The sequence below is a fragment of the Lithobates pipiens genome, unplaced genomic scaffold, assembly GCF_037356315.1.
Source record: "Lithobates pipiens isolate NorthernLeopardFrog02 unplaced genomic scaffold, aLitPip1_a1.2 Scaffold_10, whole genome shotgun sequence".
Lineage (NCBI taxonomy): Eukaryota > Metazoa > Chordata > Amphibia > Anura > Ranidae > Lithobates > Lithobates pipiens.
In genome coordinates this window covers 75,864,602-75,880,021 of record NW_027507686.1, presented here as the reverse complement: position 1 = coordinate 75,880,021, position 15,420 = coordinate 75,864,602, and the positions used below count along the sequence as shown (strand labels likewise).

Here is a 15,420-nt window from a genome sequence, read left to right as displayed (position 1 = left end):
TTTGAATAACATCCCAGTGCAGCACAACATACCTCTTTTAGTCTTCTTGTAGAAATGGTTCAAGTCTGTGCTCATGTGCACAGAGGAGCATTGACATACCATTCAAAATTTCATGCCTTAACGTATCGCACTGCAACGCATGAAAACATGCTTTTAGAATGCACTGTTTATCTTTTTGTCTGCTGTCTACATGTAGACACTTTTTCCACATTGCATGTGCAGCATAGTGTACCTACAGGTTTTGTGCGGGTTACCTGCGCTTTGCCATAGACTTCGATTGCATTGATTAATCTTGGTGCATTTTCTGAAAGCGCACCAAAACTCCTACATGCAAGACGTTTACTGCGCTTTCAGAAAACACACCAAAACTGTCCGATGCAATAAAAGTCTATGGCAAAGCACAGGTAACCTGCATGAAACCCGCAGGTACACTGCGCTGCACATGCTGTGCGGGAAAACCACACTATGTCAGTGTGAAAGCACTCTTAGGAATTTAGGATTAGATGCTACTATTGGCCCTCTAGACGTTTCAGGGAGGGCCACACTTGAGGTCCATAAAGCAGAGTTCCAACTGTTTACATTTTTACATTTTTTTTTGCATGAATATCGTTTGTTTAATACTCTTATTTATAGCACTCATGTAGGGCTGAAACGATTAATCGATATTATCGCTAATAATCGATAATGAAAATCGCTGTCAACGATTTTCATTATCGATTAGTTGGTCCGCACCAGGCGATCCGTGGAGCGGTCTGTGGCCGCGGCCCTAAGGCTGCGGCTTCGGCCTAGCTCCGGAGCTAGCGGCCATCTTGTACACCCGGTGGCGGCAAGCTGCGCACTGACTTCACCCCCAGCGCAAGTTGTTCAGCCTGTGTCAGCCCAAGTGAATTCTGGACGAGTCACGCTGGATGCCTTGCCTGCCCTCATTCAAAACTTTTTATGCAGGTATCACTACATATATTAGCTAATCTAACCTAATAACTAACTACTATCTATTAGATAGTAGTTAGTTATTATCTAATTCTATCTAAGCCTTCCCAAATGCTCAGCACAGCCACATTGTTTATTTACATAAAAGGTATAACACTCCCCTCCAATAAAATGCAGCTTATTACAAGCATAAAAACATAGCATATCATTGATTTGCGCCAATAGGCGTCATCCCGGGACTCATCACGGCGGTCTGTTTGGAGGAACTTTGATCGGTGGTGAGCTTGGCGCCAATCATCAGTGATATGCCGACTATGTTTTTATGCTTGTAATAAGCTGCATTTTATTGGGGGGTGATAGTGTTATACCTTTTATTTAAATAAACAATGTGGCTGTGAGGGGGGGTAGTGTTATTTTTTTTGCTGATCCGAAAATTGATCCGATCCGTGACTCTTGTTTGATCCGTTGCATCCCTAGTCCGCACCTTCCCCCCTGCCAGTCCATTAGAATACTGTGTATCCTTCCGTGTCCTACACATGCACCACGTCCATGAGCACGCAGCTATGCCTGCTTGCATTCTCCACCCAGCTGAAGTCCCACCAGCAACGCACCTGCACTGCTTTCGGCTCCTCCTCCCCCCTCTACCCAGCAGCCTTCCGATAGACCCGCCGCAGAGCGCAGGCGCGGCAAGCCCTCGCCGGGCTGCTTTCCAGCGCTGCCGTGATTGGAGGTTGTGCTCTGCACATGCGTGCATCCATCTCCCGGCTTTGGGGTGCCCTTCGCTCCATTCAGAGGAGTCGGCCGAGGCACGTGTGGCGGGTCCAGACTGAGACTCCGCCCCACACCACCCCGGCACACCGAGGAGGAGCCGCTGTCACCATGAAGGGGTGAGAAAACCCGAGACACCGGAGGGGGGGGGGAGCACTGAGAAGAGGTGGGGCAGTGACACCATGTGAGAGGGTACAAATGTGTCATCTATACTGGGGGGGGGGACCTGTGTGTGTATGTATGTATGTATGTATATATGTATATATGTGTGTGTGTGTGTGTGTGTGTGTGTGTATATATATAAATTTATCCCCTTTTTCATTTATTTTTATTTTTTTAACCTTTACACATATATTATACATAAACAATATTTATTATAATTCTTTTTTTTTTATATATATTGTCCTCAATGTATACTTTCTATGGAATAAAAGAGGGGGGAAAAAGTATTTTATATGTCTATTATTATTCTCTTTATATATACATATACTTGTATGAATAAAGCAGGCAATCTGAGATTCGCCATACTTTCTTTGCAGGTAATAGTACCCCATCATCGGTGTTTTATTCTGCAGTTTCAGTGTAACACTCCGTTTTTTCATTATTACTTTTAAATAAATGGAAAAATTGCATATTACGTTTTTTCTTTTTTTTTAATGATTTTATCCGATTAATCGAAAAAATAATCGGCCGATTAATCGATTATGAAAATAATCGTTAGTTGCAGCCCTACACTCATGTTTTAGGGATGTATCGCCGCTCGATTGTCGATTTCATATCATAAGATAACTTGCTTGTGGGTATGTGAAGCCCACAAGCACTATCTTCCGGGACACGGTGCAGCTGAGCGACCAGCATGCACCGCCCCTTCTCGCGCATGCGCAATATGTATGGCTAGCAGCGCCATACACTTCTGATGTTGCCATCACAACGGTCGGAAATGCCTGCCCCATTGTGACGGCAACGAAAATAAACTAAAGAGAAATACAAAGAAATCAGACTTTTTCAGCGTCACTTCTGGTTTTGAAGTAACGCAATTCCAGCCCTCAGCGCTGCCCACTGACTACTGGGAAATGATGACAAACATCTCCCAAGAGCACTAGCGAGCATGGCCGTAGAGGGAAATTACATCAGGGAGAGGAAGAGGCAGATTACAATGCACCCTTTGGCAACAGCCAGGAAAGAGTAAGTAAAAAAAATTAAAATTTTTCCAAATGTTTTTGCTTAGGTTTATTGCTGCTGAATACTGCAAAGTGAATTTTATGGGTGAATCTCCACTTTAATATTTTCAAATCTGATCACAACTGCTTTAAAAGGTAACTTTACTATCTAAGCCCAAACACTTGAATTAAATAGGTAATTGCACATATTTAATAAGTTGAATGTATATTATATTGCTCCAGCTTTTAATTAAATTCTGTCTGGCATAGCCACAGGCACGTCTTTCCCTAAGGTCACAGAAAGATAAAAAATCTACAGGATCTGCATGGAAAAAAATGAAGTGTAAGGAAAAACATTTTTTAATAGGTTGTCAGGTTTTTATTTGCAGAGAGAAAATGGCAAAAAACTCTGTTCCTTAAATTAGAGACCAAACAATCAAATCCAATTGAATAATAATGAGAATAAAATAAAGAATATCTGTGTTTAGTTGCAATTGGGGATAACACTCAAGTCATTGAAAAGTGACACAGTTGACAATGATATTGCCACGCTTTTTAGTTTGTTACCAGTACCTGGCTTAAAATCCAACACCGGGCACAAAAAAATAAAAATTAACCTTGCAGTGGCCCCCACTATACTGCAGAGGTTAAAGGGTTAGTTCATCTTTTCACAGAAAATAAAAAGATGAATTAACTCACTAAATTATCTAACCCCCTCCCTTAACAACACCACGTTCCCCGCTGAAATTACTGTACCTCCTTTGTTGGTTATCTTCTACTGCCCACAACAGCCAGTGTAGCAGTCCAGGTATCAGAAAAATGCAGTACACATCCCGGAGGTTGTAACTTAATAATTGCAGTGGTGAGTGGCATTGGTCAAGGTGAGTGGCATTGGTCAACACGGTGTGTCAGTGCTGCCCAATGCCTGTATGTGCAGAAGGTGTTTCGAGTTAATACCCAAAGAGCGAAAAATTGAGTTTTAAAGTGCAAAAAAATCAATCGACATTAAATAAACCAAAAATAGAACATTTTTATTACATAGATACTATAAAACTACTTAAAACATTAGGGCAGAATCAGCCCTGTGGTCACAATACAAAAGAATGTTTGCCTCTACATGTTTCACCACAAACAGAATCAGACTGAGACAGAAGTACAATTAAATCACACTTGTTTATTAATAAATATAAAAAGGTAAATAGGAAAAAGCGTAGTCAAGCATAGCCAGAGTCCGGTAACCAGATCGGGTAGTCAGCCAGTCCAAAGTTCAATAACCAGATTGGGTAATCAGCCAGGCCTGAAGTCAGGGATCCAAGTAGAGCAACTGCAAGCAGGATAAGGAGCCAGGAGGGATGTCAGCAAGCCAGTCTTGAAACAAAACGCAGGAGATGGTTCCTTGTGATGTGACCAACGCAAAGGCAAAGGTGAAGTGAGCTGGAAGGCTTTAAGTAGGCAGGTCAGATGAGCATCATCAGGAACAGCTGGTAACTGTGGAGAGAGAAGAGAGCTGGCAATTAGCCGACAGCTGAGTGGCCAGCCCAGAGAAGGAAGGGCTAAGCCAGCCCTGACACGTGGCTTCTTCTGGAGCTTTTGTAGGACCTTTTTAATACAATTTCACTAAAACAGAGAAAAATAAAATCTATTTTACAATTTAATGAACACAAATACATACATATGAGGCAGGGTCCTGGGTTTCGTAACACTTTAACTGAACAAGATGAAGTTAGACGCTAACGGGCTACCATGCACAGCTGCACCAGATTGTACACTCTCCCGTTTTAGTAAATCAGATTTGAAAGCAAATATCCCTAATGGGTACACTGATTTAAGGAGGGGACTGTGGCGTTTTGGACTCTATTGATGGGTAACTCTGCTCTCTAGTGTGCCTTGGTCATTAACTGTGTCCTCGTAGAGCATGAAGAGAGAAGAGCGCTAATAAGTTCTGCCCTGTCCCCAATCTAAGACAAACCGAAAAGTTTCAGCGACAGTTGGACTTTTTGGAACTCTAAGATCTTTTTGATTTGATGAGAGGAAAAATGTATTCCCAAACCATCTTTACCTCAGTATTGTAGAACTTGTCTCCCTAATTGTCACATTTCTATGCCTTGTGTGCCGGTTGAGCGGCCTACTTGTGTTTTGTTTTTGTGGTTAGAACAAAATGTATTTTCGATGTCCCTAGCTTGTTGTCTTTAAAACTTGTCTGACAAGGAGATGCTCGTTAAAGTTTCAATGCTAACTTTGCTTAAATTTAGATTCACTAGGAGAAATATGTTTTTGTTTTTTTAAACTTCTGAACATTATTCTTTTGTAATTGGCTGATACTAATATCACCAGCTTTACAAATCTCCTGCGAATACCGTTTGTTGAGATCTCTTTGCTCTCCATTTTGACATTTTCACCTAACTGTGTCATCAAATGGACTCTCAGGTACATCCTCAGTTGTAGGTTACCTAGAGCCTCAGAGTAAAACACGGCACATATTAAACCTGTTCAGATCCGGGCTATAGCAGAATAACATCTACAGGGCGGATCTGCTTTACCGGGAGGCCGTCTATTTACGTCCTCCCCTTACAAATCTGGCCACGCCCCCCTGGAGGGGGGGGGGCGCAATGCATGCCGTGATCACCCAAGTCTGTGAGACACGGGTGATCACAGATCCGAGTAAGGGGCCGATCCCAGCCTCTTAGCACATGATCAGCTGTCAGCCAATGACAGCTGATCACGTGATGTAAACAGAGGATCGGTAATCGTTTATTTTTTCTTCTCACGCTGTCCAGTCGCTAGCTTCTGTTTGAGGGGACATCGGTCCCAAAGAGGAAGAAGCAAAGCTGCCTCATGTGCCCACAAGTACCACCTGCCACAAATCAGTGCCCAGAGTGCCCTCAATCAGTGCCTAGTAGTAAGTGCCTGCAATCAGTGCCACCTATCAGTGCCACCTATCAATGCCCACCAGTGGTGCCAATCAGTGCCATCCAGCAGTGCTGCCTATCAGTGTGACCTACCAGTGCTGATCAGTGCCCATCAGTGCCAGCTATCAGTGCCACCTATTAGTGCCCTTCCGTGCCACCTATCAATCCCTTTCAGTGCCGCCCACCAATGCTACCTATCAGTGCCCACCAATGCCACACATTAGTGCCCACCAGTGCCACTTATTAGGGCTCATCATGGGAAGCCTGTCAGTGCCCATCAGTGTAGCCTCATCAATGTACATTAATGAAGGAGAAAAATTACCAAAATGTGTTTTATTTATTTTTTTAAATCGTTTTTTTCCATTCTTTTAACGCAAAATAAAAAAAAAACAGAGGTGATCAAATACCACCAAAACAAATCTCTATTTGTGGGGAAAAATGATAAAAATGTCATTTTGGGTACAGTGTTATATGACCGCGCAATTGTCGTTTAAAGAGTGACAGCGCTAAAAGCTGAAAATTGGTCTGGGTAGGAGGGGGGTTTAGGTGCCCAGTAAGCAATTGGTTAAATTCTGAAAAAGAGGGTAAGCAAGGGCACAAAGGGAAAGAACAGCCATAAGAAAACAGCGCTTACTCTTTGTAACTGGCACCCCCTACGCTGAAAAGGGGATGGCAATTAAGTGAAGAGTTAATTTAAGATCACTCATAGAGAACTTTTTGCAGTAACTGCATTAGGCGCCGGAACCAGCAGTACCATGTAGTAGTACATTTAGAAAGTCTGTCATGAGAGAGATGAATACGTAAGTTTTTCTATTTCCTCAATTCTGTTGAGTCACTGGAACAATTCCCTTCATTGGAACCTGTGTGGACCGCCATTGTATGCGGATACATAATGTAGCACCATTTACTCTAAACATGGCCAAGGATTTAAAATAGGTCTGTTTGGAGAGAGATGTGTGTTAGAATATGTATTGCACTGGGGAGTAATCCAGTGAAAAAGTAGTGGCAAGGGCGATAATCTCGCATACTGCCTGCGAGGAAGTTTGAATCCTTGCGCAGGCAGCATTGTACCTTCTTCCCACTTACATCTTCAGCATAGGTTGGGGAGTGTGGGGGAGAATTTATGAAGCTGGGTCAGGGTTGTGTGCCATCGTGTCCAAATCTTGTATCCATTTTTGTGAATTGCGAAAGCCAGTCCTCTTCTGACAGCTTCATTTCTAGATCTCTCTCCCAGGCCAAGCGTGATGAGCCAGTGGTGGAAGAGGGATCTCAAAATAAGCAGGAGACTTTTAAATGCCCAATGACTGGAAAGGAGTAAGCACTCTGGCCCAAGTTGTGACAGCATTTGGGACAGCTGGGTAGAGAAGTTCAATATGGAAAATGATGTGATATAGAGAGAGAGGTTATGGCCTCATAGTTAAGAAAAAGTGCATAGCTAGTACGTCCTTATGGGGTCAAACACCTAGTACAGAAGGGAATTCATACAAATAAGGGTTAAAGCGTTAAAGCCCTTTCACACTGTGCCGCCTAGGGCATCAGCGGTAAAGCGGCGCTATTTTTATCGCCACTTTACCGTTGTTTTAGCTGCACTATTCGGCCACTAGCGGGGTGGTTTTAACCCCCTGATAACAGCCGAAAAGGGGTTAAATAAGTATAGCAGCGCTGCCTCATTGATTTTAATGGGGAGGAGCGGTGGAGGAGCAGTGAGTTCACCACTCCTTCAACGCTCCAAAGAAGCTGGGTTATTTACTAAAGGCAAATCCACTTTGCACTACAAGTGCACTGCACTGAATTTGCACTGAAAGTGCATTTGGAAGTAAAGTCGCTGTAGATCCGAGGGGGACATGCAAGGAGAATAAAAAACTGCATTTTAGCTTGCACATGATTGGATGATAAAATCAGCAGAGCTTCCACTCATTTCAGATCTACCCCTCAGATTTAGGCTGGGTTCACACCGGAGCGATGCGGGAACGCCGCAAATCCGCGGCGTTTTCCGGCATCGCATACCTCCCGCCGGCAGTTCACACTGCCTTATGCGGACTGCTGGGAGTGTCAGTGAAATGTTAATGACACCCCCAGATCAGTTCGCATATCGCAGTGCGATCTGCAAACTCGGACAGGAATCGGATCGCATTGTGTGAACACCCATGTGATCCGATTCTGCTGCGGACCAAAAAAGGGTCCCATGCGAGATTGCGGTGGGTGCGATGCGAATTCAGCCATACTATCTGTATGGCTGAACTCGCATCGCACAGAGATCGGATGTGATTTGCACTGCAGTGCGGTGCGAATCACATCCAGTTCTCTCTGCCGCAGCGGTGTGAACCCAGCCTTAGAGTGACTGCACTTCCAAGTGCACTTTTGGCACAATTTCAAGTTGTAGTTTGCACTTTTAGTGCAAAATGGACTTGCCTTTCGTAAATAACCCCCAATGTCCAATGAGCATCATTCAGTCCAGGAAGGATGTGTGAAGAAGATTGTGCGATGTCAACAAAGGGGGAAAAAATAAGTGTATGGTGAAAAAAAAAAAAAACACATCAGGGAAGGGGTTGGTTGCTGTCCTTACAGACAAAGGTGAAGTTCTGCCTTTCTGTACAGAGAAAAATCTAATAATCCTGTGCTGTCAGCCAAGGCTGTGCTGTTTTGTGCAAAGCTGTGTAAATCACAGGACTGGATGGACAGATACAAATCCTTTGCCAGATCAACAGATGTTTTTTTCAAGGAGAAAACAAAAATCTACAGTTGTATAGCAGCGAGGCTTATCTGGTCCAAAGGAAACAATACGAACTTGTTCTGTGTATTCCTATAAAAGCTGTAGGTCTTTTCTCGCTGTTACAGGATAGGCTGAGCGTGACTGACACATTGTGAAGTGTGACAGCTGTACCAGGCTGATCCCCGGAAAATCGACTTTGGCTACACTAAAATTGTTTTGTTGTAGCTTAGAAGTTCTTTCGCTTCCGTCTTCATCCTTCTTGTCTGGGCTGAACATGTTCCCTTTCGCATGTCTGTTGTCGGTTGTTTTTGGAATCTCCTCCATGTGTCGGTATTGCAATGTTCTGTCCTGCGTTCATACTCTGGCTTCCATATGATGCTCGAAAACATTTTTTTCCTACAGATGTCTAATTCTCAGTGCTTTTCACATGCTTGTTTGGGATAACAGCCAAGGCCTTGCTTCTTTTACATTTTCATTTGCCTGACACTTGTTTGGGAATTTTTGTTTTGTGCCCGGCTCTTTCATGTAAAAATGTTTGAATCCCGAGGTGAACCCTCCGTGGTTCTATACTGACGCAGCCTGACACGTACCAGATTATGTAAACAATAGCGATCATCGAGAAGTCATGTGCTTCATTTAATGTTTGCCTTGGCATGCTTTGAAGTGGTGCTGTGGCATCCTTGTTTGGATATCCCTAATTAGATTAAATCATTTAAAATCCGATACCTTGAGATTATTTATGTATGTTTTGGTGTGCCCCAATCATCTTGTAAGGTATAGGAGAGGATAATTCAATCTAATATTCCTCTAAAGCCCCGTACACACTATCAGATTATCTGCTGAGTTTTTCCTTCAGATTTACCAAAACCATGTAGTAGAAGGGCCGGCCTGATTGCATACACATTGAAACTCCTATGGTTTGTCCTCATATTATATGGTTTTGGTAAATCTGAAGGAAAAACTCAGCAGATAATCTGATAGTGTGTATGGGGCTTAAGAATGCATTCATGACTAGAATAAAAGTTCCAAATGTGTTTTCTAAGTGCTCACTTTAACCACTTTAACGGACCAGGCCTCTTTTTGAGATTTATTGTTTACAAGTTAAAAACTGTTTTTTTTTTCTGCTAGAAAATTACTCAGAACCCCCAAACATTATAATTTTTTTTCCTAACACCCTAGAGAATAAAATGGCGGTCGTTGCAATACTTTCTGTCACACCGTATTTGCTCAGCGGTCTTACAGGCGCACTTTTTTGGGGGAAAAAATACACGTTTTTGAACTAAAAAATAAGGCAACAGTAAAGTTAGGCCAATATTTTTTTTTTACATTGTGAAAGATAATGTTACACCAAGTAAATTTATACCCAACATGTCACGCTGTAAAATTGCGCCTGCTCGTGGAATGGCGACAAACGTTTACCCTTAAAAATCTCCATTGGCGACATTTAAAAAATTCTACAGGTTGCATGTTTTGAGTTACAGAGGAGGTCTAGAACTATTGTTCTCGCACTACTGAACGGGACGATACCTCACATGCGTGGTCTGAACACCGTTTTCATATGCAGGCGCTACTTCAAGTATGCGTTTGCTTCTGCACACTCGGTGTGGCGGGGCGAGTTCGCGTGCAGAAGCGAACGCATACGTGAGTAGCGCCTGCATATGAAAACGATTTTACCTTTTTACCTTTTATTTTTTGCTTTAACACTGTTCTTTTAAAAAAAAAAAAAAAAGTGTCACTTTTATTCCTATTACAAGGAATGTAAACATCCCTTGTCAAGACCTCTTAAATATGAGATCTGGGGTCAAAAAGATCTCAGAGCTCATATTTACACTAAAATGCAATAAAAGCAAAAATTTGTAATTAAAAAAAAAAAAAAAAAGACCCTTTAAGAGCTATGGTCAAAAGTGTCGTTTTGATGTCGCCTCGGGCCTGCGATGGTATGGGTGGAGGCCCTCACTTGTCTCCATACTCAGCCAGCAGAAGGACTTCATAGCCTCCACTGCTGCCAACGGCTCCGGTAAGTGGCGGAGGGCACCAGAGTGTAGCGAGAGGGGGGGCCCTCTCCCGCCGCCGATAAAAGTTATCTAGCAGCGAATCCGCTGCAGAGACCATTATTATCGGAAAGCTGACCCCCGGCTGAAGAAGATGATACCAGGGTTATGTCAGCTAGCTGCTGCCATAACAACGATATTCCTCTTCAAAGTTAGGACGTATATTGGTGTGTGGCAGTCCAGTCCGTAAGTGGTTAAAAAATTATCCATTTTCATTTTCACCTGTCCACTTGCTTCTTTGCTTAGTTGCATACACCATGTGTACGATAGAGTTTAGTGTGCCTAAAGGGTTTATGACTGAATTGTAAAGGTAGTGATTGGTCAGCTGGCTATAAACTATAGAGGGTGGTAGATCAGGGCTTTGCAAATTTGCTTTGAAACTAGGAACATCCCATTGCTTCAGTGCACATGTGCCGATGACGTCGGACATGCAAATACAGGGAACTGCATGGTTTTGGAGATATCCGGGGTAGCTACAGGTAAGCCTTATTATAGGCTTACATGTAGTAAAAAGTTGATTGTAAGGGTTTACAACCACTTTAATGCAGAAGGTACATTGCATCTGAGCAGCACAAACCAAAGACATTTTAATTTATTTTTAATATTCAAAGCAAACTGAGGAATCACTTTGAAAAGCACCCCCTAGCATTTCTGGCAGTGGCCATCTTGAGTAAGGGCAGATGGGTGGCGTGTCAGGACAGGTCTGATCATTGAAGGAGAGCAGGCTGAGATCCCAGCACAGCTAGAGAATAGAACACGGTGTGCTCTCCTGCTTAGTGCAGTCAGTTTTTAACAGGAAAGCAGAAGGACTGACAGGAAAACCAAGGATTTTACACAAAGGAAACACAAGAATGACAGGATACTTTTCTTTATATAAGTACATTGGACAGTATCAGGCACATATCAGGAATATGAAATGTTGGGGTAAAAAATGTTGGTTGTAAACTCTCCCCCACAACTTTGTCCCATGTAGATCAGCATAAAATCCCTAATGAACACTGCTTGTAGATATCTCCTTACTTGCTTAGTATTGTTATAATCCTTTTTGTTCTTTAGAATGATGTCACTGAGCATACCCAGATCTCCCCTGATTTACGGCACCCTCTGTGTATTTGTCTGTCTATTATCAGGACTTCCTATGGCACAACACTACACATGTCTATGGGGGGACAGATGTAAACAGACATATGTCCGTTACATCCAATTCCAAGTCTGTTTGTCTGCAGAAAATAATGGAAAAGGTTTGCTTTCTTTTCTATTTTTATGGACACAAATTGATGTAAACTGACATAAAGTAAGGCCTCTTTCACACGAACGATCCATTCAGGTCCGCCTGTCAGTTTTTTAGGTGGACCTGAACGGACTCTCCATAGACCTCTATGGAATGTCGGATGCCAGCGGTGACATGTCCGCTGACACCCGACCCGCTCCGATCCAAAAAAAGTGTGACGGAGGAAAAACCTACTTTTCCATCCGTCTGAGGATCGGATCAGGTGACGACAGACTCTGCGGTCCGTCGTCCTTTGATCCCCCATAGGGGAGAGCGGTACTCTGACAGGTCCGTCCCTGTGCAGTGTGCAGAGATGGGCCTGTCATCTTCCTGCTCAGTGGGGATCGGCGGAGCGATCCCCCGCTGAGCAGAGCAGGCTCTGTACATGGACACGTCCGTGTGAAGGAGCCTTCAATTTAACTGATCTAAAGACAGATGTTAAAACCGATATAACCTGAATCAAGCCCCTTCCACATGGAGCCGTCCAGTTGCAGTGAGTCCCACCCAGCAGCGACCAGCCCTGCTGCAGGCAGCCTGTCAAAGTCTGAGGCTGGACATACTGAGTGGTACCGGCATGATAGAGCCGGTCCAGGGCACAGCCACTTCCTGGGCCAGTTTTCCAATACAGATGGTGAACCATGCCTGCACAATGTGTGTCAGCACTGCTGCTTGTAGTCCCTGCCAGGGGAACATGTAACATAAGGAACCACAGACAAACAATGGAAGACTGTTGTCACCCCAGCGGGCAGTGCCTAAACATTACTGTCATGACAGGATCACCATATATTATTATAACAAACGCTGCATTTTTATAAAAGTTGAAAAAAACTTTTGAAATGACATTAACTTTTTAATGTTTATAGATGATTTTAGTGATTGGGTTTAGAGCAGCCTTTAATTTAATGGCTAACAAATCTGATATGTTTTTGTTCTTTATCTTTTCAGCATCTCCATTATTGTTGTTTGCTAACCGTCGAGATGTCAGATTAGTGGATGCTGGGGGCACAAAATTGGATTCCACAGTAGTGGTAAGTGGCTTGGAAGACGCAGCTGCTGTGGACTTTTTTTACTCTCAAGGCCTCGTTTATTGGACAGATGTCAGTGAAGAGTCGATAAAGGGAATCTCATATAATCAGAGCAAGAGTTTGCAACATGTTATCATCTCTGGCTTGGTGTCCCCAGATGGTCTGGCTTGCGACTGGATTGGCAAGAAACTTTATTGGACGGACTCTGAAACCAACCGGATAGAAGTTGCTAACCTCAATGGCACATATAGAAAAGTCCTCTTTTGGCAAGATCTGGATCAGCCGAGAGCCATAGCCTTGGATCCTGCTCATGGGTAATTTTTTTTTTCCTGCATACTCTTTCTGTAAAGTGTGTACAGCTTTACCTAGCATCCCAGCCAGATTCAAGAGGCACATATGGGGTGTTTGGATCTGCTTTTTGAATCTGTACTGTGTAGCCTTCTCTCTCTCTCTCTCTCAAGCTGGCATTGAATCTGACTGGTTGCTGTGAGAAACATCTTCGTAATGACTTGGATACGTGAAAAACATACAGTTTTTATGTTTCGTAATATCTCTCCTGTAGGTAAACAAAAAAGTATCCGGATCATCAGAGTGCCAAAAAGTGCCAAAAGAGATTAGGTTGAACAAGTAAATTAAGACGATGACTGGGTTAAAATCTGAAGCCCTGGACAGATAAACTGACCTTCCGCTGTGCATTTGAAAGCTTCCTTTAAAAAATGCACCTGTATTGTTTTCAGAAAACAAAAAACTGACTTTTTTTAAAAATTGCCTGCAAAGCATTGCAACTGCGATCAGTGGATCGCGCATGCACTGCTTTGGCTCCTGCAGTGTATTCCTGAAGCTATAGGCCCATACCTCGGTATGGACTTTCAATTATGGAGCTGGAGGAGCAACTATCAATGGACTACAACTACAAGTGAGGTGATGTTACTGTACTTGTGCTCCATTGAGAGCTACGAGTCAGAGGTTAATTTCAGATTTTTCATTCTCTGATTCCTGTAGGAACAAGCGCCCACAGATACCTCCTCTGTAGTTCTATCTGCAGGATGAGGCGAAGTGATATCAACTGCACTCTGCCTCATCGCTGCTGGGAATTATGAGGAGCGTTGCCTGTGTCGGCTGCAAGAAAGGGAGACGTTCTCTGTGCTGTAGTCTACTATTCTACTTCTTTGTGTCAGACTGAACTGGGCATAATGATGTTTAAAACTCTGAACTGGGTTACCATTTTAAGGGGGCTCAAGGCAGTAAGGGCACATTTACACCATCCTGTGCCCTAAGTACACCATCCACATGCCATCCACTGGCCTACTGACACTGTCCTGACTCTATACACTGGTCTACTGACACTGTCCACATGCCATCCACTGCCCTACTGACACTGTTCTCATGCTATCCACTGGCCTACTTACACTGTCCACATGCCAACCACTGCACTACTGACACTGTCCACATCATAGTTACATTACACATCATTAAACATCATAGTTACATATGCATAGTTAGTATGGTAAAATAAAGACACCAGTCCATCCAGAGTGAGTGTGTGTCTACAAATTGTCCCTATCCCTTGTACATTGCACACTCACATCGGTCCCTACATTTGAGGAGCCCACAATCCAAGGTCCCCACATTCATATACTAGGGCCAATTTTGGACAGAAGCCAATTAACCTACCAACATATCTTTGGAGTGTGGGATGAAACCCCAGCAGGCACAGTGAGAACATGAAAACTCCAGGCAGGTAGTGTCGTAGTTGGGATTCAAACCAGCGACCCTTTTTACTGCTAGGCAAGAGTGCTACCCACTACACCACTGTGCTGCCTCTTATGCCATCCACTGCACTACTGACAGTGTCCACATGCCATCCACTGTCTTATTGACACCGTCCACATGCCATCCACTGCCCTATTGACACCGTCCACATGCCATCCACTGCCCTACTGACGCCATCCACTGCCCTACTGACACTGTCCACATGCCATCCGCTGCCCTACTGACACCGTCCACAAGCCATTCACTGCACTACTGACACTGTCCACATGCCGTCCACTGCCCTACTGACACCATCCACATGCCATCCACTGCCCTACTGACACTGTCCACATGCCATCCACTGTCCTACTGACACTGTCCTCATGCTATTCACTGCCCTACTGACACCATCCGCATGCTATCCACTGGCCTACTGACACTGTCCTCACGCTATCCTACTGACACTATCCTCACGCTATCCACTGCCCTACTGACACTGTCCTCATGCTATCCACTGCCCTACTGACACTGTGCTCATGCTATCCACTGCCCTACTGACACCGTCCGCACGCTATCCACTGGCCTACTCACACTGTCCTCACGCCATCCACTGGCCTTCTCACACTGTCCTCACACTATCTGCTGGCCTACTGACACTGTCCTCACACTATCCACTGGCCTACTGACACTGTCCTCATGCTATCCACTGGCCTACTGACACTGACCTTCCTGAGACTGTCTACACGGCATCCACTACCCTACTGACACTGTCCACATGCCATCCACTGCCCTACTGACACTGTCCTCATGCTATCCACTGGCCTACTGACACTGTCCTCACG

The 15,420-nt window shown here is 44.0% G+C and overlaps 1 protein-coding gene across 2 annotated transcripts in view; it reads left to right on the top strand.

The window, feature by feature from the left end:
• LRP5 (LDL receptor related protein 5) overlaps positions 1 to 15,420 on the top strand; it is a 287,294-nt gene that overhangs the window by 76,956 nt on the left and 194,918 nt on the right. For both annotated transcript variants that reach the window (XM_077455906.1, XM_077455902.1), the window contains exon 2: positions 12,747 to 13,140. In XM_077455906.1, coding sequence (XP_077312032.1) covers positions 12,747 to 13,140 — 394 coding nt within the window. The remainder of the gene's footprint in view (positions 1 to 12,746; positions 13,141 to 15,420) is intronic.